Below are 27,574 nucleotides of genomic sequence, written 5' to 3'. Positions count from 1 at the left end.
ACTATTGAAAGCAGGGTATGTACAAAATTAACATTCTTTTTTTTAAAATTTCATTTACAAAATTGTATGATTAAATATATTAATTGTGCGATTAAACATTAAAGAAGGATGATATTTATAAAAGAAAATCGATTCTCAATAGATCAGGTCTATTTTAAAAAATAAAATGTCCAAACCTTTATTAATTTTATGTACATTTAATTTGGAGATAAACAAATTATCTTCCTTTTAGTAATTTTTTTTTGGAGGTCTAGTAATTGGAGTTCCTGCAATAATTTTAATATGTTGGATTATTAAACTGTAATAAAAAATCTATAATCTATAGTACGAATATTAATAAGCGTACATTAATAAGCGGTGAAGTATCCATAATTTATATATATGTATATATAGTTGACCGTAAAAATTTAAATATTAGAAGATGGTCAGGGTTGCGGTCAAAAGAAGAACAAATAGTTTATAACTATTTAAAGTCCGACGTTTCGCCCCACACTGCAGGGCTTCATCAGGGCTAAAAAGACACAAAAAAAACTGATAATATTACAACAATAAGGTAATTTAAGCTAGGATAAATATTATGTAAAAATAAAGTGATAAGAAATTACATATAAATAAAAGGAAGGAAGACATAAATTAGTATCAATATAAAATAAACTTGAATAATTTGTTACTTATTTTTTATTATTACTATTGTTTATTCAAGTTTATTTTATATTGATACTATTTTATGTCTTTTTTTGTAATATTCTCTGTAATATCTTGTTGTTGTAATATTTTGTTTTCTTTTTAGCCCTGACGAAGCCCTGCAAAGTGGGCGAAACGTCGGACATTAAAATAGTTATAAACTATTTGTTTTGTTTTTTTACCGCAACCCTTACCATCTTCTTATATTTATCCATAATTTATTTAAAGCTGTGAATTATAAAGAAAAAATTTGTTTATTTTATTATTTGATGAAATGGTCAGGGTGCAGTCAAATAAAAAAAAATGTAGCTTTACTTGATCGCACCCGGATCTTCTTCCATTTATGATTATATGTATAATATACCTTAATACAATTAGTAATACTTTTTTCTTATTCCTCGGCAAGAGAAGAATCGATTGGTATATAATAATTGTGAAAAAAGGCACAATTTCTGAGCTATAAACCAAAAACGCTTAATTTTGTTCATAACTTTTTTTCTACTTGAGAATTCCAGGGTTTTATTGTCTTTAAATCTTTTCACGCTTTTAAATAAAATTAAAACGTTTTTAAATAAAACTTCACGTAAATGGGTCCATTAATTCAAAAGTATATTCTGGACAGATGTATAGTAAAACTGCATTTTATGTTTATTGCGATACCATTTATGTCAGAACAGAATATTTATGTATTTATAATGACGAACCTTAGTTGTGGACCCACAGCGCGGTGACAGACAGTCAACTTGGACCGTTTCATTTTGATTTACAACCCTAGCTTCGTCACAAGTAACTGTGTCGATGGGCTTGTCCACCTTCCCTAAACATAACGGGTACTGTACTGTTAAACGGCTGCTTATATCCCGTTAAATGTGAAAGGAAAAATTATAAATAATTATGTGTAATAAATATACCTGACAATTCTAATAGCACAAGCCATATTTTTTAAATTAAATAGTGAAAACTATATTCAAAAAAGGTGCTATCTAACCAGATTTAATTTGCTAAAGCTGACTTATACTTAGTTAGACAATATTATAATGTATAGGCATAATACAGTAAATTTATAATGTATAATAGTAATACATGATTTTTTTTTTTATACAATTTTCCATAATTTATCTATATATTTAATTATATTTTCTCCCTTAACCCAACACATCTTTACTTTTTTTCCTCTTTAATAAACATAAAATAAAATAAAAATATAAAAGATTTAAATAAAATAAGAATACATACACATACAAATCGATTGTATTTTCGTACATAAGTACTATTCAATTAAAATATAAAAAACCTCAATAATTATCTACAAGAATATTAAGGGGGTATCTTGGTTTATGAAACAGGTTGTCCTTTATAGTATCGAATTCTGACGTTTTCACTGTAGTAGGGGTCTTCATGATCTTTAGTTTACCATGTTAAAACGATATAACTTATAACATGAGGGGTATTCATGATGTTGTGTTAAATGTTAAATGTTTTACCATGTTAAATGTTTTACCATGTTAAATGTTATAACTATAAGATTGTGAGCAGCCCTATTTGAAGTCATGTTAAATGTTAAATGTATAAGAGCCCCTAGCGGATTTTCTCAGCAACTTTTTTGATAAGCCTTAATGTTTATAACCTTTCCTTCCAGACCCTCATGTTATTGTTTACTTCAGTTTTGATTTAAGTAATTAATTACAACTTGCCTTGAGTGAGTAAAAAGTGAAATTTATGCGAAAGTTTATCTTATGAGTGTCTTATTGATCTTCAAACTTGTGAGGAAGAGAATGAAGATGAGCTAATTGACAACTGTATTGAAAGTTTTTGAGTTTAGGTTGTTACTAATTTTCAATATTTTATTGTGCATCTTTGAATAAAATTATTATGTTCTAAGAAAAATGATATCTAATAAAAGTTGTTACTATGTCAATAACCTACTTTTTTAGTATTTATTGTATTAATGAACCCATTATCCTCCTATCTTCAAACTTTATGTATTATTTAAGAATAAAATCGCGTATTTTCAGTAATTTCTTTGAAAAATTTTCTAAAAAACATATATGTTACTTAATCATGAGTGGAGCTATTTGAATTTAAAAAACTAGCCATTAGCAATTTAGAAAACTATCGAGCTATAACTTCAAAACTGGTGAACACAATTTAATAAAACTTGGATATTCCTCTTAGCTGCCAGAAAGCTTTATGGAAACTACTTTGGTGTCAAATTTTATTATATTATGAGATAATGAGGTAAAAAGTATTAGAAATGTGTTGATTTGACATGAAATCAATCATGAACAAAAATAAAAGGCTTACATCTATTTGAGGGAGAGAGGGGCTGCTGAGGTCTGAAATGATTTCCACTTTTTATAAAGTATAATTGCTCTATTTAATTAATGATACATAAATAATAATATATACATAAGTAAGAATACATACATAATTATAAATATTTTTAAGTTCAATTATTTTGTCAATCGGACTTCTTTAAAAGCTTTACTTTTAATTTTTTTAATTCAAATTTTTATTATATTTTGGTTTTACGAAGCTTCAGCTCCTCCGCAATCTTTTCCTTTTCAAATTCAAATCGCTCCCTATCCAACACAAGGCGGTCTGCTAATACCTCTTCTGTTTTTTTTCTCCGTTTTATTATTAAAGTTATCCATTGTGATTTAATAACAGGGGTATGAAATAATAACTAGCACAAACACGAAAGAACTAACCTGACACAACAAACAAAAAATGGTGGCGAGCTCAACTAGTCTACTGCGTGACGTCATTCTCCATTTAACAGACCAAGTAACAGACTCTCAGCCATGTTACATGTTATTTCGTTTTACCACGGCAAAAGAAGGCAGTTTTTTTCCATTTAACACGCTTTAACATGTTAAACTAAAGATCATGAATACCCCTATGGTTGAGAGCCTGTTAAATGGAGAATGACGTCACGCAACAGACCACCTGAGCTCGTCATCGTTTTATTTGTTGTGTTTGGTTACTTGCTTGTTGTTATGTTTTTATAACTAACAAAGCAATGGATTACAATAATAATAATGTAATGAGAGTTGTCAATTAGCTCATCTTGATTCTCTTCCAAACAAGTTGAAAGATCAATAAGACACTTAGTAGCCAAATTTAAGCATGTAATAAACTACTTGAATCAAAACTTTGAAGTAAACAATAGGTTTTATACAATAAGTTTACCTAGAAGTAAACTAAAAATAAGATGCAGTTTTGGAAGGAAGGGTTATAAAATAAATTGCTAAGAGAATCCACTAGCAGATGTTATACATTTAACATGACTTTAAATAGGCTGCTCATAACCTGCTACTTATAACATTTAACATGGTAAAACATTTTACTTTTAACAAAACAACATGAATACCCCTAGTATAAGAGCCCAGGAGGAGAAAAAAGTTTTCACCCCAATTTTTGATTACTTTAATGAAATCTATGCATAAATAACAGTCAAAATTGATGTGTCTGCCAAGTATAGGTAGGGGGAATAAAAATGGTGGCTGTTTAAAAACGTTAAAAAATAATTTTTCTTTCGGAGCTCCATATTTTTAAAATTATCAACAACACTAGAAAAATAAATAGAACATCATAATTTAAAAAACGAGCAACATTTCATATAAAATACACTGAAAAATCAGTAGTTATTTTGAGAATATATTTTACTCCAATTTCGAAAATATTTTATTTAAAAAAAAAAAAAAATGTCGAAATAGAATTGGTCTTATTCATTTCGAAATTCACAAAAACCATCTAGAATAAAAGGGTCAATTGAATCTTGAACATCCTGATGTTTTTATTTATTTATTCTAAGTGGACAAATGTCCAGTTTTATTGCATCAACCTTTCTCACAGACTGACAAGTGCCTACTTGACTGCTAATTCCATTCACAAGAAGTGGCCAAAGTGGAAGTGAATAACGTTTCAGGCCAAACAACCGTTACTCGAGAGATCCCGTAGGTACCCCAGTAAACACCCCCTCATTCGGTTTGGGAGGTCTCTCTGATTTTCAGTTATTTATTGGTGTACCGTTTCTTCCTTTTGACTGACTAATTTTCGAAGGACAATTGAAAGATTTACTAGAATGAAAAATATTTCTTCTCTTAAACTAATAACTACTTCTTAAGTCCCATGTTGTATTACTGATATTCTAGGATAGCTTATGATTTATGATACTTATTATAATGAGGTGTATATAGTTGACCGTAGATAACTGATTGGAGAAGATGGTCGGTAGATGCAGTCAGCAAAGAAACAAAATAAATAAACAAAAAATATTTATTTATGCCGACGTTTCGATCTGATTTTCAGGTCTTCATCGGGGCTATAAAAACAAAAAGACTACAACCATCATTTAGGGAGAAAAAATAATATAAATAAAAATAAAATAGATAAAACTATATATATAAATAAAATAATAATAATAAAAATAAATAAATACAAATATATAAAATAAAATAAATATTAGACTAAAAATTTGCAAATATACACAATAATGGAATGAAAATATAAATTAATGGAATATGGTCCGGGTCCAGTAAAAAAAAATCATATAGTAAATGATTATACTATTTTTATGGAGCCAACGAAAATATAAATTAGTTGATTACTAACAATGGACAAGACTAAAATATAAACAAAAACATATTATATTTCCTTTTTAGTATTGTATATCATAATTATTTTTGTTACTATGATAACTTAAAATTTATTGCAATATTATTTTTTTTAATAGCAGAGAGTACATGTATCATTTCCATATACCACAGACAATTTGTTAGTTTTAAAAAATAGAAACCACCCTTTTTGACATTTACTACTTTGTTTTAATGTTGTGTATTGAGGAAAGTTCTTATGAATAAATTAATTGTATTTACGTTTAATTAAATTGCTTGTATTTGGTAATAATAAAAGTCTCTAACATTTTCAAGGAAATTCCTACAATAATAAAATTTCCAAGTTCTACTTAATTTTTTTTTACATTATATTACTATTCATGTTATTAATTGTATTACTAATTACGTTATGAGTTTTTTTTTTTTTTGTAGAATTGGTTTATTACTGCATTTTTTATCACTTTTATAATTTATCATTCATTGCTTTATCAGTCTCTACTTTTTCAGTTTAATTGAAGGCTTGAGGTTAGGATAAAAGCTATTCTGCCCTGGTCAAAACAACAATTTCTAATTAGTCAATATTCACTTAAATCCAAAATTAAAATAATTTATCACAGTCACTTTTCCTTAAAATCTTTATCACAATCTTAAATTAAGGATAAAGTTTTTAAGAAATAGTGACTGTGATAAATTATTTTAATTTTGGTTTTAAGTGAATATTGACTAATTAGAAATTTTTGTTTTGACCAGGGCAGAATAGCCTGCATGGAGTTAGAGTTTTTAAATCATATAATTCCAAAATTGTATTAAGATTGTCCCTGAAGATGGCCGGATTGGCCGAAACGTCGGACTTATAAGAAAAATAAAAGATTTTGAGACTAAAATGGATAAAATTAAATTATTTATTTTAAAAAAAGTTTATATTATTATTATTCTTTAAACTTCTTTCATGTCTTGATTAATGTTATTTATTCCAATTTCTGGGTGTTTCCAATTTTTTTTTTTTTTACATAACATTACGTTTTTTATACGTGTTCAGTAGTTTGTTTTAATTTTACTATTTATTATTTAATGTACTCGATATGTACTCTGTTATTATTACTATATTATTAAACTTTTCAGATTATTTCTAAACCCGAAAGATTTATTTCTTTGTGAATAGGTCTAGACACGATACGGTACTCCGGAGGTACCTGCTTATGAAGGAGGTGCAGAAAGGTACCCCTTGGATTAGCCCGGGTAACAGTACTCGGTACCAATATCGTCTTATTTATAACTGTATGACTGTATGACTGTATGACCACGGGACGATAACTTCTGGGTGTACCGCTATGAAATTGACAGGGGTCATAAATCAACGGCATTGTTTTGACCAAAATATTTCTTCAAAACCAGGAAGGAGATTTTAAGTTCCCACTCGCCTAAACGGTAAATACAGCTGTAGGGAGTTTCTGTATGAAGTGTTTCAAGAATCGATTAGTACCCCTTTTTTCAAGAGTCTAGAGAACTTCCATATGTAATTAGTAATGATGAAAGAAATTTTCTTTACCTATTTCTTGCAAGATTTTTGTAACAAGATGATCCTTCATGGATTGTAGTGGTAAAGATTTTAATTTTTTTTTTTAATTGAAATTATTATATTTTTAACTATGGATAATTTGGAGTTTATAGTAAAAATATAATATAAAAAATGAAGGGTTCAATACTTTGTAAGGAAGTACAGTTACTAGACAACAGGTTGTGCAAGGAGGTGATTTGGTCAGAATCACGCCAATTACCAAATTAAGGGTACCCAATTCATGAGGCTGGGTGAGCCCCAGAAAGGTTCCAGAACTAAGTCTGGCCAGTAAATTTTTTTCTGTACACTGTAGCCTGGAGTTTTTTTTTTTTTAATTTAAATTATTATATTTTTACTATAAACTCCAAATTATCCATAGTTAAAAGTAAATCATATTGTTACAAAAACCTTGCAAGACCCACTAAGCTGATGTGGTGATAAGGTTTTTGTAACAATATGATTTACTTTTAACTATGGATAATTTGGAGTTTATAGTAAAAATATAATATATAAGAAGATGGTCAGGGTTGCGGTCAAAAGTGAAACAAAAATAGTTTACAACTATTTATTTTCCAACGTTTCGCCCCACTTTGCAGGGCTTCATCAGGGCTGTCCAAATGAATAAGTTGAACAGTTGAATAAGTTGCTGTTCTGTAACTCATTGGACTTCATAAGTTACTGTTCTGTAACTCATTGGACTTCTGATGAAGCCCTGCAAAGTGGGGCGAAACGTTGGAAAATAAATAGTTGTAAACTATTTTTGTTTCTCTTTTGACCGCAACCTTGACCATCTTCTTATATATCAATTTTTACGGTCAACTATATATACAATAAAAATATAATAATTTTAATTAAAAAAAAAAAATTAAATCTGTACCAATACAATCCATGAAGGGTTAGGGTTCAATACTTTGTAAGAAAGTACCGTTACTAGATAACAGGTTGTGCAAGGAAGTGATTTGGTCAGAATAACGCCAATTACCAAATTAAGGGTACCCGATTCATGAGGCTGGCCCCCAGAAGGGTTCCAGAACTCCAGGCTACAGAGTAACAGAAAAAAATTTACAGCCCAGCCGGACTCAAACCCAGGTTGTTGGAGTTAGTAGCCTCGTGCCTTACCACTGTGCCACCGCGCTCCCATTATAATTAATATAATATAATTATAATTAAAAAAAAAATAGGTTGGTGTATATGAAATGTCGGATTTTTTTTACATGCAAATATTTCTCTCATGGCTTTTGTTTTTGGCATAACCTCGTTTATGGTAGTACAGTCCATCGCCAGAGTTACATTTCAACAAAGGTGATTTTCTCATAAGTGTTCCTTTTTGCTATTTGTTTTAAATTTTGTACCGATGTGAATTCCATAAACCAAGCGTTTGGGGATAATACTGTTAATGATCGAAAGTACAGCGTTGGTTTGAAAAATTTTGGTCTGTTGGTTTTTCACTACAAAACGAATCGCGAGGAAGAACCAAAACTACCGTGGCACTGAACAATTGCGAAATTAAATGAATTGAAATATTACGTTTTGGAGCACTCAGTCTATTCATCGGATCTATCGCCAACCGACTTTCATTTTTTAAAAATATTTGGATCTGTTTTTTTACAGGCTAAACAGTATAAAAATAAAAACAGCCTGAAAAATTCGAAATCTGATCTATTGATTCTAAAGATCAGAATTTTTTAGCAGAATTCTAAGCTTTAATGTTCCGCTGGGAAAAGTGTATTGAAGCGAATGAAACATAATTTGATTAAATAAACATCTTGTTAAAAAGATATGCAGTTTTATATATTCATTTAAAATGCCTCATTTCATATGGACTAACATTATAAGTAATAACATTATAGCTTAAAATATAATTATGTAATTAAATAATAAAACAAAACAAAAAAAAAATATATTTATAGTTTTATCTATTTTATTTTTATTTATATAATTTTTTTCTCTATAAATGATGGTTGTTGTCTTTTTGTTTTTAACAACATTTCATTTCAAATTCAAAATTCTTCCACTTCTTCCATTCCAAAATTAACATTTACGCTTATAAAATCAACCATTCCCATTACTAAATTAACCTTTTCTATTCTAAAATAAACTTTTTTTCCTCCAGAAGTAACTTTTTTCATTCAAAAAACAACCTTTTCCATAAAAAAAAATTAAGCTCTTCTATTCTAAAATCAACCTTTTTCATTCCAAAATCAAACTATTCCATTCCAGAATCAACCTTTTGGATTTCAAAATCAACATTTTCCATTCCAAAATCAACCTTTTTCATTCCATAATCAATCTTTTCTATTCTAAAATTAATCTTTTATATTTGTTTTACTTTAAATGATGTTCTATTAGGTTTTCTAGTATTGTAGGTAGTTATAAAGATATGGAGCTTCGAATGAAAAGTTAATGTTTTGAAACAACCGCTATTTTTTATTTCCCTCAACTATGCATTTTATTCACTTAAAATGCCTCATTTCATATGGACTAACCTAGTAGTAATAACATCAGGGGTATTCATGATGTTGTGTCAAATGTTAAATGTTTTACCATGTTAAATGTTATAACTATAAGATTGTGAGCAGCCCTATTTAAAGTCATGTTAAACGTTAAATGCATAAGAGCCGCTAGCGGATTTTCTCAGCAACTTATTGTATAAGTCTTTATGTTTATAACCTTCCTTCCAGACCCTCATGTTATTGTTTACTTCAGTTTTGATTTAAGTAATTAATTACAACATGCCTAGATCGAGTGAAAAGTGGAATTTGTATGAAAGTTTAGCTTATGAAATGAAATGAAAAAATAACTTTATTCTGGGACATATGTCCCCTAAGAATAATTACATGGTTCATTTAGTGAGATTTTTTTCTGGCGAGCGTTTACAAATTTTCAGATAGTAGAATGAAATTACATTGTTTTTTTACTGTTTTTTTTCTCAAATGTATCATTAAAAGTATCCATTCTGGTTTAATAACAGGGATATGAATACCACAAACACACGAAAGAACTGAGCTGTCACAACAACAAAAATGGCGGCGATCTCAACTGGTCTATTGTGTGACGTCATTCTCCATTTAACAGACTCTCAGCCATGTTAAATGTTATTTCGTTTTACCACGGTAAAAGAAGGCAACTTTTTTCGATTTAACATGAGTTGTTCCATTTAACACGCTTTACCATGTTAAACCAAAGATCATGAATACCCCTATTATAGCTTAAAATATAATTATGTAATTTAATAATGAAACAAAACAAAAAAAAAAGCAACAACAAATTAGCACTTATAGCATTAAAAAATAAATGAACAAAGTAAATTAAAGGAAACAAAAATTTTATTTATTTTATTTTTTATAACCAAATTTTTTAAAAATAAAAATCATTCAATAATTATAAATATTGTAAATGGTTAAATGTTTATATTTACTGTAAACTCCAAATTATCTCTAGTTAAAATCAGATTATATTGTTACAGAAATATCATGTAAGGTTAGTCAGCCCGATCTCAAAACTCGTAAAAAATAGGAACTAATCGATTTTTGAACACTTCATACAGAAACCCTCTACAGCTGTGTTTACCGTTTAGTTGAGTGAGCACTATTTAAATCTCGATCTTGGTTTGGAAGACATATTACCGTCAAAACAATGCCTTTGATTTATGACCACGGCTAATTTCATAGCGGTACACCCAGAAATGAGGCAGTCATAAACAAGACAATATTGGTACCCGGTACTGTTACCCCGACTAATCCTAGGGGTGTCGAACGGTACCTTTCTGCACCCCCTTCATGAGCAGGTATCTCCAGAATACCCTGTCTACTTACAAAGAAAGAAATTAATTGAAAAAGGATTGCGGTAAAAAAAAAATTTAAATAGTAAATAATTATACTATTTTTATTGAGCCAACGTTTCGCCCCACGTTGCAGGGTTACGTCAGAGCTAAAAATGATACAAACACTTGACATAGATAAAAAAAACAACAACATAAGTGGAAAATAATAGGAGTATACAATTAAAGTAAAATTTAATAAGAAAAATTAAAGGTTGTAAACAGTAAATGAAAACAGTAATAGTAACAGATAGATAAGAGATAAAATAAGAGAAGAAATATTAAAGAAAGTATAAATTAAGAGATGAAAAAAGAAAAGAATAAAATCAATTGATGAGAAAAAATTCATATTTAATGAATTAGTGAGCCGTTTGTATTGGGAGGAGTGGGGATGACAGTTTAGCACGCCACATAATAACGAAAATAATTTTTAAATAAATATTTAAAAAAAAAGAATTTTTTTTTTAAATTAGGTAAACAATAAATGGTAATATACATAATAGAGGGGGAGAAGAGATATTTACAAAATTTAAAAAAAAAAAACTCAGAAAGAAAAACAAAGAAGAAATAATGGAATACAATATGTGTAAGTGATAAAGAAAGACAATATACCAAATGAATGGGGATACAGAGAAATGTTTTTGTTTTTTTTAATAATTTATTTATTGATATTTACAACTGTATACATATATACACATCAAGTAAATTTGCTGTAAGTGATATTATGACATGATAAAAACATGCGGAGAATCTACCCATTGATAGAACTCCAAAAACATTTCTAAAGGAGAAGATCTCGAGGCCATATTCTTTTCAGACGCGTAGGAGGATTATTAGGTAGTGAAGGAGAAGCCAGGTTAGAAACGAGTTGGTTTGGGTGGTTGGGAAGTTTATTATGGAAGGATTAGTATCTGGTTCTGGCCAAATCGGCAACATAAGGGACATTGAGGTCCTGATGGATGATTTGATTTGTGACAAAGTAAGGAGCATTACGGATTTTACGAAGGATTTTGGACTGTAAGGATTCAGAGAAATGTAAATTATAATGGAAAATTAATAATAAAGTAATTAATATAAGTACACTTAAGAAGGAAACACATGAATATATAGATCAGAGATTATTAAAAGATAAGATCATGAATATAAATGAAACAGGAAGGGTAGTAAATATAAAAATAATTAAACAAAAGGTGAGAATTTAGTGAAACAAGAATAAAAGATAGGATAAGAAAGTGGGCTTTTGAAATGCAGAACAAAGTGAAAAGAAGTATTATGAGGGTAAATAGACATATACACACAATCAATCAACAATCTTCCAGTATAAAAAAGGATCCAAATGTTCAGTTATTGTTGTTTAATGTAGAAATGATATCTTGACACTGGAATACAACGTACCTCCCCTTATAATGCCACAAGTCAATCAAAGGGAGAAGACGCACTAAAGTATACATAATGCATTATGTACATATGTACATTGTATACATAAGTATACATTCTTGTATTATTTATGTATGAACTAATAATGTTATTACTCTTAATGAAGAGTACGAAAAAAAAAATTAATTGTTCATTTACAAATATTACTTACATAGAATCTACACATCGAATCTATCAAATAATAAATAAAAAGACAAAATAAAACTAAAAAACACTAATGAACGCGTATATAAAAAGTAACATGATGTAAAAAAATTGAAAAGCTATATAAATTTTCATATATTTTAAATCATATTTAGGCAAATCCTAATTTACTTTTATTTTATATTATCTAGCCCTCAAAAAGCCTTGCAAAGTGTGGTGAAACGCTGTTTTTCTATATATTACATACGGACAATCAACGATCTTTCAATATTACATAAATACATTTATATCATACATTAGAGAATTTTCTAAATTGATGTTTCCCCTCCTCACCACCCCCCCCAAAAAAAAATTATAATAAAACCTTAAAAGAATTATAACAAAAATATGAGTCTACTTTTGAAACCACAAACATAATATACTAACATTATAAGTAGATTTCCTCAATCTTATTTTTTTTCAGCAAAACGTCGGATGGATTTCAAAACTGAAAAATAAGTTGGGTTCAATATTTTTTCTATACTGTCGCACTATCAAACTTTTTTTTTTAATTCTATATTTCATACTTTAACTTAAAAAAACTGTTTAAATCTATTTATTGAGATGTTTAGGTGAAAAAACTTCCATTTAGAATATTTTCACTATTCTATTTCTGTTCGTAAAGGGTTTCGGGTTTCAGTATCATCAAATACTAACATTCTATATTATGTTCGGATGTGATTTCTTGTAGTTTTCTCTTGTATTTTGCTTCTAGCTTTTCATTTACATATCCAATATTTTCAATACCAAATCCTTAGAACCGTAGTCAATGCACCCTATTTCGTTTCCAACAGAACACAACACCATGACCTTCATATCTCTTTTGTCCTTGACCTCATACCAACCAAATTCCATATAAACCTTTCTAATCATCCTAATCCTTTGGTTCAATCCATATCCAATTCCACATATCCCTACAATCCACCTCGAAGGTTGAAACGACAGTGGTCAAGAGACCTTTTATAAAATAAAATCGACAGTTGGAGTTCTGACAGTGGCCAGAACATGCAGAGTGATTGCGGCTTTAGCGCACTTACTCAGCGACGCGGTGAGAGGACTGCGCTGGGATCTCGAAGAGCCCTGGTCTACCCCTCATGCGTGGGGATAGAGTGAGCTCGAGGATTCTCAGGTCGAGATTGAATATATTGTATGTAATTTCTTTTACTTAGTTTGATTATGTTCATTTCATTTTATTTTTATACATACAAATACATTTTATTTATTTATTTTATATTTATTTATTTTTTCTAATTTTTGGTATGAATGTATTCAATTACCACTACTACTCATTGCCCAAGTTTGTGGCATATTGTAATATTACCAATAAATGAAGTAATTATTTATTTACTAAGCTTTTTCATACGGTTTTTACCTCATTCCATATTTTGTTTTTATTCTTGATTTTATTTTCTAGAAAGATATTGAGGTGAAAACAATTTAAGTTTATTTGACACTTCAACATCTTAATAAAAATAACAACTTCCAAGGAAATAAAATGTTTAAACTTAATTTCCGAATTTTTTTTTTTTAAATATTTAAAATCACACTATTTTTCCCCTAAGAAAACGCACAAAATCCGAAGAGTTCAGGAGTGCTGTCATCTCTTGTCATAAAAACACACTAATTTTTCATACCTTTAGTCTAAAAACGGATCGCGAAGTGACTTCATCACTACGTTGAGATCTCTAACACATCCTAGTACAAGAGCCGGGAAGAAAAAAAGGCAGTTATCTCACCCTAATTTCTGATTACTTTAATGAAAACTATGTATAATTACTAGTCAAAATTGACGAGTCTGCGAAGTATAGATAGGGGGAATAAAAAATGGCGGCTGTTTCAAAACCTTAAATAAACATTGATTTTTCATTCGGTGCTCTATATCATAAAAAACTACCAACAACACTAGAAAATCTAAGAGAACATCATTTAAAGAAGAGTATATTTGCTGAAATATTAGCCCTAAAAGAGATATTTACGCCCAATAGTTCTCGAGATATAGCTTTTTAAAAAGCAATATTTCTTAAAAATCTTCTGAAAGATTAGTAATAAGCTTATTTATTTTTTGAGAAATCTATATCTCAGGAAATATGATTTATAGTCCAAACAACTATAAATCAATTTATTTTAGCGAATTTCATGTAAACTATTACTCCTACGAAGATAAACATCATAAAATACTTCATAGCTCATTAAACTAGCTTTAATTTAAGTGCTAATAGACATCTGTAGGTCAAATGGTTTTGACAAAATAAACTCACAAAATGTTAATTTCTAGTTGTACGTATAAAATGTTGGATTTTTTAAAAAATATATCTCTAGATCCATAAGACGCACATATGTCTGCCAAGACTCAAAATAAAAGAAATTTAACTTACTATAAAGTAGTTTAAGACACCTATCTTCGTAAGGGTAGTAGTTTTTATGATATTCACATATCAATATAAATTTGGCAAATGAAAATTTGTCCATACAACTATAAATCAATATATTTTAGCGAATTTCATGTAAACTATTACTCCTACGAAGATAAACATCATAAAATACTTTATAGCTCATTAAACTAGCTTTAATTTGAGTGCTAATAGACATCTGTAGGTCAAATGGTTTTTGAGATATAGATTTTTCAAAATAAATTCACTAATTACTGATCTTTCAGTATGTCCCATACAACTTTTTTATGAAATGTTGATTTTTAAAAAGCTATATCTCGAAAATTAATTAACGTAAATAACTCTATTAAGGCTCATATTTTAGCAAATTTACTCTTCTTTAAATGACGTTCTCTTAGGTTTTCTTGTGTTGTTCCTACTTTTTGAGATATAGAGCTCCGAATGAAAAATTATTTTTTTTATCGCTTTGAAACAGCCGCCATGTTTTATTCCCCCTGAACTTGGCAGACTCATGAATTCTGACCATTAATTATACATAGTTTTCATTAAAGTAATCAAAAATTGGGGTGAGATAACTGCCTTTTTTCTCCTCTTGTGCTCTTGTACTATCCCTGTTACCCATCAAAAACATCTCTATCTGACTCCGTGTTTAACCATGCACCCTGCCGTTCCTGACAGACCGTCATCAGCAGAGTCGGGATCGATGAAAGACCAGCAGTCGATGAAGGGGTGACTCTAAGTGTTAATAATGACTACGAGGGGTTTGTGGTGACAATTTTCGCTTGGGGTTGAGGGAGAACGCACAGCTGTGACCGTGACGATAAATAAATAATTGTAGCCGAGAGGGCTAATAGAGCGAGCCACAGTCTATTATTGAAGCGCATATGCTCCCCGGTCCACTTGACGCCCGCTCACCCGCACCGCAGATAAGCGGGGGGGGGGACTAGGATGTCTTTTGTCCCTGCGATTCTTCTCCACTGCTCCAGAAAACATCATCGTAAATCTAATCTATCAACGGCGCTCGCAACATTACGTCGCGTCCTCGCCATGGGAAAACTACCCGAATGTCACAACTCTTCTTCGGATAAAAAATGACCCGAGTCGAAAAAAGGGTGTCATCGAAATCGAATAGGAAATTCTCATGGCCGAACGCATGTAAGAGATAGATGTCCCAGATAAAATATTGCATAGGCCTTAAATGTATTAAAGCCACCGATGCATTGGACCGAAAAGGGGTTACCAATAGATGCTATAACCGCAAATTTTTATTTATCCTTAGTTATATATTTATGGTTTATACTTGCCCACGCTCAGTGGAGAAGGGGGTGAGTTAAAGGGGAAAAAATAATAATAACGACAAAGAAGAAAAAAAAAATGAAGAATAAATTGCTCGTTAGGCGCCACGTATTTTTTCCCCTGGAAATTACGAAAACCCCGAAACAATATGCCCACAATGTAACTAAAATATACCCCTATATAAATAACTGTTGAGTTGTGACCACTGGCGAATACCTTTACATGTAGATAACAGAAAATCTAGTGGTGTTACCTACCCACCTGTTGAATTATCGTAATATTCCGTGAACAACAACCAAAACAAAAAAAAAAGTAAATTAACAAGTTGAAAGCAGAGAAAGGACTACAGAACTATATGTACAAAAGTTTAATAATAATAAGAAATATATGTACACAAAGGGGTAAAAGGGGAAAAAAAGAATTCTTATCAATTAATAAAACAATTCAAAACATAGGTTGACTTAACCTTAACTTAAATGCTTAACCTTAATAACTATATTTACATTATTATCCAAAAGAGTATAAAAGTGAATAAAAAATAAAAACAAAATAAAATTTAGTTCAAACCCCACGTAGTCTTTGTGTGTGCTCTTGGCAGAACATAAGGTTGTCCGATATTTTCTTTCCGTCTCACCTTCCTCAGAAGTTTTAGGATGACACCTGCAACAATTCTCTTATCCAGGACGTGCTGAAGATTCATTGCTACGCACTCCACTATATCTCCACTTCTAGTGTTAATGGCCGTCCATTGAAGGAGAACACCGTAATTTTGAAAAAAAAAAAACCACACATATGATAATATTTCTCATATGGTGCTATTTCGGATCAAATAGTAAAGACAGAGGGCCTTTAAACTATTACCACTTCACATTGAACAATCGTAACGTGTTTCAAAATCAAAACTGTCACTTTCACAAAACCAAAACCCACTCGTCTGAACATAAGTGTTCCAAAATCAAACTGTCGCCTTCACAAAAACAAAACCCACTCGTCTAAAAAACATATCGCTCGTGTTTTGTTTTCACCATGACAACCGTAACACCTCTTGTCTACACAGATCTAGCCAGTGTTTTTATTTCACCATGGCAACCGTAACACCTCTTGTCTACGCAGATATCGCCAGTGTTCTTATTTCACCATGGCAACCACAACAATGCTATTGTGCAATAATGAAATAAAAATAATAATGGATCGTTCACTAACAACAAATCACTAACCTTGAGATCTAAATAGCTATGCAATTTTTAGAAACAATAAATAAAAATAGAGGTATGGAAAAAAATATATAGTATCTTCCACAGAAGTTTTTTAACAGCTTTAAATAATTTGTAAAGTATTTTCCAGGATTTAATCATTAATTATTCTCATTTAGTTAAAGCTACTTTCAAGTAAGAAACCTCATCTATACTAGTAAAAACATAAGCCTGAAAAGGTAGAATTAATTTGAGATTAAACTGCAAAGCTTATAGAAGCCTTAAAAATATGAAATATTGAATAAAGGTTTCTTATACACTATATTATAGCCCTATTACATTTTAGAGGTTTCTGATCACTCTCAAGGTAGGCTATGATTTCAAGCTTAACCACTTTAAAAGGTTTCGTAAGTCCTATTGATTAATATTTTATTATAGTTTCCTCTTCGCCTTTTCTAAACAAACATAAATGTCCCAGTCCACAAGTTCTCAAGATTCTCCATAGTAAAAAAATATATAGAAATAAGTTTCTACGTGTGATAGACTTCACAAAACCAAACTTTCATGATAAATTTATTTTATTTTATTTAGAAAAATAATTTTCACTTACCACTCAACTTTGAGACTAAATTAATCCTTATACGTTCAAAACAGAATTTTTTTATTAACCATAATGGCAATAATTTCCATTATAATATACTTTATATTAGGTAAGCTTTCTGATGGCAAAATCTGACTATTATAACAACATGAAAGCAGTCATTTTTTGTTAAGTTAATCATCAGTGGGAACGCATAGCTCATTGGTAAGGCACTGTACTACTAACTCCAAGGACTTGGTTTCGAGTCCAGCTGTGGTAGATAATTATTTTCTGTTTCACTGTAGCTATGAGTCAGCCCTGTGGGTTCGAGAGCTCCCTGGAATCCACCCAGCCTCATGAATTGGGTAAAAATTCCGTGGTCGAGTGTGATTCTGACTAAATCACCTTCTTACACAACTATTGATCTAGTAACAGTATTCCATACAAAGGATGCAGTATTTCCATACTGCACCCCTGAACCTTCATGGGTTGTAACGGTACTGATTTGATTTTTTTTTTTTTTTGTTTAATCATCAAATTCTTTCATATTTGCTATTTATGTATTTTTTTATTTCTAGTAACAATGATAGATATACAGCTGTGAGACCTGGGCTCTAAGAGGTACTCTAGAAAACAGAATCGAGAGATTTGAACAGAAAGTCCTCCGTACAATTACATGAGCAATCAGGGAGCAGAGCCTTAACATATAGAGGAGAAGAACTGAGAGGGAACTGCTTGCAGAGACTGGTCAGTCAAGATCTCATAATATGAAGGAAAGGAGGTTAAGATGGATAGGATATGTGGCTCAAAGCAATCCATTAAGATGCTTCTTCACAACAATAAATGCTAGTATAGTAGGCAAGAGACCATGTGGAGGCCAAAAACCAGATGGATAGACAGAATCAGTAGAACCCACTTTTTTGGGGTTTTTTTTTGGAGAAACAAAATTGTTTCTCCTTCACTGGATCTGAAAAGAAGATGGCCTCTTCACATATCTCTATCCATTGTATAACTAACCTCAAACTTACTTGTATATATTTTAATACAGATGTAAATATGAATGAATAAATTTAAAAATAAAAAAATATTTTTATCTTCCACATTTATTTTTTAGTCAAAAAGTATTCTGTGTGGTATATTTTTAACCATGAATTTGTGTTTTATAATTGTATTATCAGTCATAGAATAATTTTGCTTCAGAGTAATAGAAATTGTTTTTCAGCAGAGCTGTATTTATACATTACAAGAGCTAGTGTATTTTTGCTTCCATCTTAGCCAAAATTTCTTGCATCTTTCTCCTTCATTATTTTGTCCTTACTATTTTGAGCAAGTGTTTTATCATCTGACAAAACTAATACCTTTTTGGATAGAGGTGGAGGAGAAACACCTTTTCACTGTCCCAGTTCGACATTCTAACATCTCAGACTTTTATAATGTAACTATGATTCTGTGATGATGGTTACATGCATATCTCAAAATAACCTTTTGTTTTATTAAATTATCAAAACAATTTAATTTTAACATTTGATTCTTTTAAACTAACTTTGGAGTTTCTTTATCTTGATGAAGTAATCCCAAAGGTGAGTTGCAAAACATAAAAAAAATTGTCTAATTCTAATTTAAGATAATTATTCGAAAAAAAATAATAATTAAAATTCATTCAACAATTTTACGGTAATACATTTTTTAGTTAAGTGAAAATTATTTTCCTTGTTTAATTTCCTTTATTTAAAAATAATTCATAAATAACAACATTTCGGAGTCGTCACCCCATCATCAGGTACACATCAACAATATTTAGATTCAGTATATACATCAAAAACCTAACGAGCTTCGATACAATTAAAATAAATACCTATGATTGTTATCTTCTATTTAATTTATTTATGTTACAATAGCATCCCCCTCTAATTAACCCAAAATTTAAATTTTAATTGTCCATAATGTCTAATTTGTTTAAATTTGCACAAAAATATTTAATGAGTCCATCCTGAACCTAAATTATACTGATAAATTATTTTAAGCAGTAGACAACTAATGATGATTATTTTATGAACATATACTTATTTATATCTTCTTAAATACATAGATTATATTTAAAAAATATATAAGAATAAAGTAAATTCATTGATAATATAAGAATACAATCAACATATATAAGTATTTATACATATTATATTTGAGTCCTCTGAGAAATGCCAAATATAAAAACAAAATATTAAAGATAAGTGAAATAAAACAAAAAGTACAGTATACGTGGATAACTGCAATTTTTTTAAACATATAATTCATAAACAGAATATAAAAATATTATAAACATAAATTAGATTCTTTTCGATACAACTGACAGGACCTTATTTATCCAAAACAAAATTTATTTTCATTTAAAATAGAAACTTTATATCTTACAAAATCATTATAATAAAGTGACAACTTCATCAAATAATTAAAATAAAGCCCAAAAATTTACAAATATTGATTTAAAAATTAAAATTAAAATCTATTATACATGCATATCTATATCATATAATCAACAAATGTGTTTTTAAAGTTTAAAATTATCTAAATGGTATAAAGTTCTTTTTCCTAATCCCATTTTAATGCAGCGATCCAAATATCAGATATAAAACCTACCAGTACAATAAATTGATGAGTTCATTAAATTATAAATTAAATTGGAAGAAAATAGTCTGAGTGGTAGTCAATAAAGGTTTCAAAATAGTAAAAGAAAACTTTATTTTTAACCAACACTTCAACCCACTTTGTAGGGTTGTTAGATTGAAACAGAGATGTTAACTGCCAATAGGCACTTTGCGGGGCAAAACGTTGGTTAAAAATAAATAGTTTTCTTTTAGTATTTTGAAACCTTTATTACTGTCTTCCTGCAATATAAATTAAATTGAACTATAAATTAAATATAATATGAATTGAAGTATATCTAAACTTAATAAATAGTTGTTAACTATTTTTTGTTTACTTTTTACTGCATCCACTACCATCTTCTTCATAATTTGAAAAATGTAGTCAATCATTTAATACATATAATCTTAATAAACGTGGTATGATTGTTATAAACTTCATCATTTAATCTCCTCCTAAGAGTTTAAAATATTTTATAATTATTTGTTTCCTTTTCAAAGAAATAAATTCTTACTACTAATTTTCTCCTTTATTTTATGTTTTGTACAGTATTTCAGACCCCTGCCCATCGACAAATTATTACATTAGAAGTAGTTCTTATGAACTTTGACATACAATTTTAGATTCATAATTATATTGACATATGAACACAAACTAAAGAGCAACAAGTAGTGTTGGAATGAGGCCAAACCCTTTCAAATTAATAAGTAAACATGGTATAATATGCAAAAGAAATGTCAAGTAGATGGACAGTTTACAAAAAAAAAAATGTATAATTAAAAATTAAACCAATATATATAAATAATGCCTTCTATTAAATGTCATAGTACAACAATATAAATTTCAAGACTAAAGATGATATAAAACTATAAAATTGGGACAAAACCCTTATAACTCGAATATAAGACATCAAATAATTAAGGTAATTACATACAAAGGCTTTTCTCAATTCATATAATGATCAATATCGATATAGAATAAGTTTATATAATTTTGAATAATGTAATTCTCAAAGTGCATGTAAAGGTTAAGATTTATCTACTTCTAATGTAATAATTTGTACCCAGACTAGATAATGGGCAGTTGTACAAAATGTACAAAATATAGAAACAAATGAAGATAGAGGTATTAAGGTTTTGTTTTTCTTAAAAATAAAACAAATAAGTACAAAAATAAACATTACAAGGGCTGGTTTTGAATTTTTGCTTGCATTTTAGCCAGCATTTCTTGCATTCTTTTTATCTCTGCTTCCTTCTCTAGCAGAATTTTATCTTTATAATTTTGGACAAGTATTTTATCATCTAATGAGGCTAATACTTTTTTGGGTGGAGGTAGAGGGAGTAAACCTTTTGCTAATTGTTCAGAACGATAATTTTCATAATGAATGTAATGCGTGGCATCCTGAAGATCTGGCATGTATGTCATTAGCATGGATCTTAACATAATGAAATCACAATGTTCGGGATTTTCGATATCTAATATACCCCAAGAATATGATCTTCCCCTTACTTTTCTTCCCTTAGCTTCAAATAAAGTGTTTGATCCACAAACTGCAAATGGGACAGCTTCTTTTAGTCGTCTCGATTCTTCTTTGTATTCTTCATCTTCATCGCTATCACATTCGGGTAAATTGTAAATTTTAATTCCATTACTTTCTATTTCTGCCTTTACTCGTTCTTTTAATCTGAGCTTTTCATTTTTTGTAAGACAGTCTGCTTTGGCTATAATTGGAACAATATTGACTTTGTTGTGTAACATCTTCATAAACTCAATATCAAGTGGTTTTAACCCATGTCCATAAGGTGATATGAAATAAAAGCAACAATGAACTCTGTTATCTATAATGTTTTTCCTGTTAACTCCACTCTCATCTCTAAAAAATCTTTTGAACTTATCATCTATATATTGAAGGATGACCTTAAAGCTATCTGAATTGTCAATAGCATTTCCGAATCCTGGAGTATCCACCACAGTTAGACGGAGTTTCACACCACTCTCATCAATTTCAACACATGAAGCTTCAACAGTTTGGTTAAGCTTGTTGACATCATGGGGTATTTTCCTCTCTGGGGACTGATCAGTCAGGAAAAGACTGTTAATAAGAGTAGATTTACCTAATCCTGACTCTCCAACAACCATTAAAGTAAATTCGAATCCTTTTTTAACAGATTTCCTAAGAACTTGGTTTGGTAAATTAGCAATACCAACAAAACTTGGCTTCTCTTCACTAACTACTCCATCAGACATTTTGAAGACAATCTTAGTTGTATTATTACTCTATAGTATTCAACTATTGATCCACTCTTTGTAAACTATAACCTTAGACATAATTTTTTGATTATCGATAAATCCCTGCTCGTTCCAACACGTTTTACTATTGTCAAACTGGCCGGCGCTTGCGAGGTGACCGTTTCTGAATAAAAAAATCTTACCGCGTGCGTCGTCTAATTTTTTTATTTGGGATTTTATGTCGTTAAAACAGCCTCTACGCGGTCTGTTGGAATTATAACCAAATATGGACGTTTAAATCGTAAGATTAAGACAAATAGATTCCGGAGAAAATGCTCGAATGATAGAAAATTTGGAATCATCGGATTTATCTTCTAAAAACACGTTTCCCAAACAATGAAAAATTAAATTATAAGAAGATAGTCAGGATTGCGGTCAAAGAATAAATAGCTTTTAACTATTTAATGTCCGACGTTTCGCCCCACTTTGCAGGGCTTCATCAGGGCTAAAAAGATACCAAAAAACCAACTAAGAACATTACAACAATAAGGTTAATTAAGGTAGGATAATAATATGAAAAATTCACATTTGCGCAAGTGTGTGGATGGGATTATTTGAATTAGTTGGTACAATTTGGCCTGAACTTGTGGTCCTTACGTCGAATGTCAGGTTTTGTGGATAAATCAAATGGCGCTTGTGTTGCTGCATCAAAACGTTTGTTTTCAGTTTGCATTATTTTAGAACTGTCAACAGATGAATATTTGTGTCCTCCGTATTTTAATCTATAAACAAATTTCCCCAACTTTCGGATTCAATAATTAACTCTTGTTTAAGATTGCATATTTTAAAATTCTATCGATGTGAAGTAAATACATTGTTTAAAATCTTGTTAATTAACTTTAACGGTTAATTTTTTATAGCACTAATGCACATTTATAAAGGCAATATATGTCCAGGTAATTAAATTAACAAGTTTCTGATAAAAAATCAAGAACAAAGGTCGAATTAGCCGACAAAAATCAAAATATAAGATAAGATAAGAAGACAAAGGTGGATAACGTCATGCCAAACATTTGCATAAGTCTTATACTTGCGGCAAGTGGTAAACGTTTTGATTCATCATAAGGGACCTCTATGTGGTTAGTTTCAATGACAGTCTGGATTCTAGCAGATTGACTTGAATCGTCCCTAACTCGATTTATATAATAAAAAGGAAGAAAATAAAGATAGGTGAAACGTAACGTAAATTAGATGGTAGATGATAAAAAATGTATAGCAATAGTACTATATAACCTATAAATTCATCTTTCGTTTGATTATTTTAATCAGATATTTCTTAATTTAATTATCCAAACGCAGTACACGTTTTGGAAGAGAAAAACCCGTACTACGCATGTTCCGAAGTCAGAAATTAGGTTCGTTCCAATGACCGGTTTGAGAGTCAGCAAACTATCAGGCGCATGCGCAGTAGAGGATTTGGGAGGGGAAAACACTTACTGCGCATGCTCTAGACAGTTGCTGACTCTCAAACCGCTCCTTGAAACTAACCCATTATTGGAACAAACCTAGAAAAAACAGTTTAAAAAATGGAAAATTCGTTTCATCAGGAGCAACCAATTTGTCGAAATTTTCCAGATTTGCTATGTTAAAAATTGTTTTAATGATTTGTTAAATTTTCTCTCCATAATGTTTTTATTTACTTATTTTATAAAATTACCGAACTGTTATGAACATACAGTATGAGGCAGTTAGTTCAAAATCATGTGAAATAATAAAATTAGAGAAATAAGTTTAGAAACATGAGATAAATGCTATCGAACCAGAATCTGTTATCAAAGCGATAATGGGACTAACTCAAAAGAGTTAAGAATTTTATTTATCTTAGAACTGGTTTTAGCTGAACTTAATCATAGCTGCTTTACTTAACCACTGGCACATCTGACAAAAAAAATTATTTATTTTTTAATTAGATGTATCCCAAAGATAGTACAATAGTCTGGGAATATTTTCTCCACTGGAGTTCTACTGCAGACTGATCCAATGCTAATAGGATTGTCAAATGTGACTAAAGCCTACAGTACAGTCTTAAAAATAGGTTAAATACAAAATAAAAAAACCTTTGGTAATTTCTTACACAAATACCGACCTTGGCATATAATTGAGTGCTCTAGGGATGAATGCAGATACTATCTTTAGTAGTTGGCCAGTATCCCTAGAGTATGACCATGGAAGTTCTTCAAGTTGTAACTTTATAAAGTGGTCCAGATAATTTTATTTTATTAATTATTAATATTTAAAGTATAAGTATATAATCGTGTGAAATCGTAAATATCAAATTGTTCTATTAGGGTAGTTTTCATATAACCAGCCATTTAAGTCTCATTATAAAAACAAATAAATCATAAATAAACAATTGTGGATCTTTTTAAGTTACTTTTTAATAAGGGCCATCTTTTTTTTTTTTTTTTTCTATAATTCATATAAACTACTATCTTGATTATATCTCTGCTTTGTTTACACAGAGGCAAATCTGACAACTAATTTTTTTTTAGTTTAGAATAAGACATATGCCACATATTGTACCTATAGGCTGTGGCTATATTGTGACACACTAATAGCTTAGAGACAGTCTGCAGGAAGATTCCAGTAGAGTAACCCCTGACTACAGTACTATCTTTGGAATACATCCGATTCTAAAATAAATCAAAACTTTAGTCTGCCAGATTTACCACGATTTGAACAAAGCAGCAGTTTAATTTATACCAAGATAATAGTTTACAATATGAATTGTCTGAAAAAAAATAAGATATTCCTATATTTATTTTTATTTCCTATTTTATTGGTTTCATTGTTCATCATTTTATTTTTATATTGTGCTATCAATAAAAACTATTCCATTAAAAATTAAATTAATTATTTCAGCCATTATTTGTTACTCTATTCTTGTTATATTTTTCTTTCATTTTCTCCTTCTTTCATTTGTATTTTATTTGTAAAGAGGTGTTATTTATGCTGGTAACAATTTCCGCTTGGTTTAATGTATTTTTGTACTTGTACACCCAGTCTCTACTGAGCGATGTTGTTCCCACCCGCTCTTGACGGCAACTTCACCCAAGTCAGTAATCGGTCTATTTAAAATTTTTCTTTCTTCTGACCTTTCCTTATTCATTTTTCTGGACATTCTATATAAATTTTAGTTATTACTTTTTACTCAGCTATATTACAGTGAATCTTTTATCTACTGTAGTATATCCTCCGTTTTCTTTCTTGTCCATCGTATCATATATAACAATTTATTTCATTTGAACAATTTAAATTGTTTTCTCTATTTATACATCTTTAATCATTATTTACATATTTTATTACATTAATTTCAGTTATTCATCATTTAAATTTTTTTCCGCACCTTTCACTATGTTTATTAATTTATTTACATGTGCACTGTCTGATTTTTAATAACTTTTTTATATCATTTATTTAGTACAATTTCTACCTGTATAATATTGTATTTTATCTTCTATTAGTATCAAATACTATCTACTTAATTTTTTTAATGTATATTTCCAGGTTTGTTTGTTGTTACTTTGTTTTGATGAAGGTCTGAGATTCAGGTCAAAACATCGGTACAAATAAATAAGTTTTACTTATTTGTGTATCAATGCTAACCACACCCCTCCCCAACCATCTTCTCCTTCTATCAAGTATTATTTCTTATTTATCGGTATCGATCAATTTTCTTGTAACTGTATTAACTAGACTTACTATCCAATTTTAAATTTTTTGGCTACCAAATATGTTACTAAAGTTACAGTAATTATATGCGTAGAAGAATTAAAAAACATTTGGTATATTTGTCAATTTGTTGGTTTTCTATTTGGTCTCATAAAGTAAACAGGCAAGAAAGGTTTAAAATAGATTATTAAAAGAAACATATTAAGATGCTTCAGGGAAAAATTATAGAAAATATAATTCAATATCAAATCATTTTTTATTAGTCAAATACCTCACAAACAACCAGTAACAACTAATTTTGCTAAATAGTGTATAGCTCCGACAGTATACATTAATAATTTATGAATCATACTGCATAACAAATAGAAGTTCATAGCAAGAAAACAATTGAAAGTATTATTAAAAATGAACATGCTAAAATTATTTTAAGAGTTTAAAAACATGAATAAATTAAGCAAACAAGAATAAATAAGACATATAATAACATACACAGCCTTAGCTTTGATATCTAATTCTACAACAGAATGTGATTGTAAAAAGATGGTCAAGGTAGCAGTCAAAAAAGGTACATGAAATAGCAGAATAAACTATAAATCACCAATGTTTCGTCCCAGTATACAAGGCTTCATCGGGGCTGAATTGTGACAGATTGGGAATGCCATAATTCACAATGAAGCACTGTGGACTGAAACGTTGGTGACTAATAAATAGTTTTTTCTGCTATATTGTGTACCATTTTTTCCTACAATTAATTACGTATGGTCAGCTCAACAGATAATCTTCCAATAAAACAGAATGTGTTTAAGGCTTCCGATAACTTTTGAGGATTGGAAAAATATTATCGAGTCCTTCGTAGATTTCTCCTCTACTTTTAGCACCTAAAAAAAAAAAAGTCATTAGAATCATGTTAGTTTTTCACAAAAATAAATAAACAAGAACTAAAACATAAATTGTAAAAATGGTACAAAATTTGGCCATAAATCTATTTCAAAATGTAGATACCCAACGTCAAATTTGCAGTGGATTAACTAATATATAACAGTTAAGTAAGCCAAGAAGGCTGTGGAAATGAGAGTAGGCAGACAAAGGACCGGAAAGGGAACGGATGGTATTCTTGGCTCAACGGTGGAAGTTTCTCAAGAGAGTAGCACTTATTACCTTGAAGATGAATTCCAGCATTGAAGAGACTATTACAGTAAGTCCACTTATTATA

The 27,574-nt window shown here is 29.8% G+C and overlaps 2 protein-coding genes across 2 annotated transcripts in view; both read right to left on the bottom strand.

The window, feature by feature from the left end:
* Nucleotides 1–20,280: 20,280 nt before the first annotated feature.
* On the bottom strand, nt 20,281–22,749 carry LOC106679449 (septin-1). Its single transcript, XM_014418631.2, has one exon. It carries the CDS (start codon nt 22,645–22,647, stop codon nt 21,580–21,582), a length of 1,068 nt encoding a protein of 355 aa, XP_014274117.1. The 5' UTR covers nt 22,648–22,749; the 3' UTR covers nt 20,281–21,579.
* A 3,849-nt stretch (nt 22,750–26,598) lies between these two features.
* The window catches only part of LOC106679618 (uncharacterized), a 12,297-nt gene continuing 11,321 nt past the window's right edge, over nt 26,599–27,574 (bottom strand). Inside the window, exon 7 of the mRNA XM_014418882.3 lies at nt 26,599–27,239. Within this exon, the coding sequence (XP_014274368.1) occupies nt 27,163–27,239 (77 nt within the window). The 3' untranslated portion in view covers nt 26,599–27,162. The remainder of the gene's footprint in view (nt 27,240–27,574) is intronic.

This window comes from Halyomorpha halys, unplaced genomic scaffold, assembly GCF_000696795.3.
Source record: "Halyomorpha halys isolate HHAL.00 unplaced genomic scaffold, Hhal_1.1 Scaffold13.1, whole genome shotgun sequence".
Taxonomy (NCBI): domain Eukaryota; kingdom Metazoa; phylum Arthropoda; class Insecta; order Hemiptera; family Pentatomidae; genus Halyomorpha; species Halyomorpha halys.
Note: the sequence above shows the minus strand (reverse complement) of the source record. Positions and strands in the feature narration are given on the sequence as shown.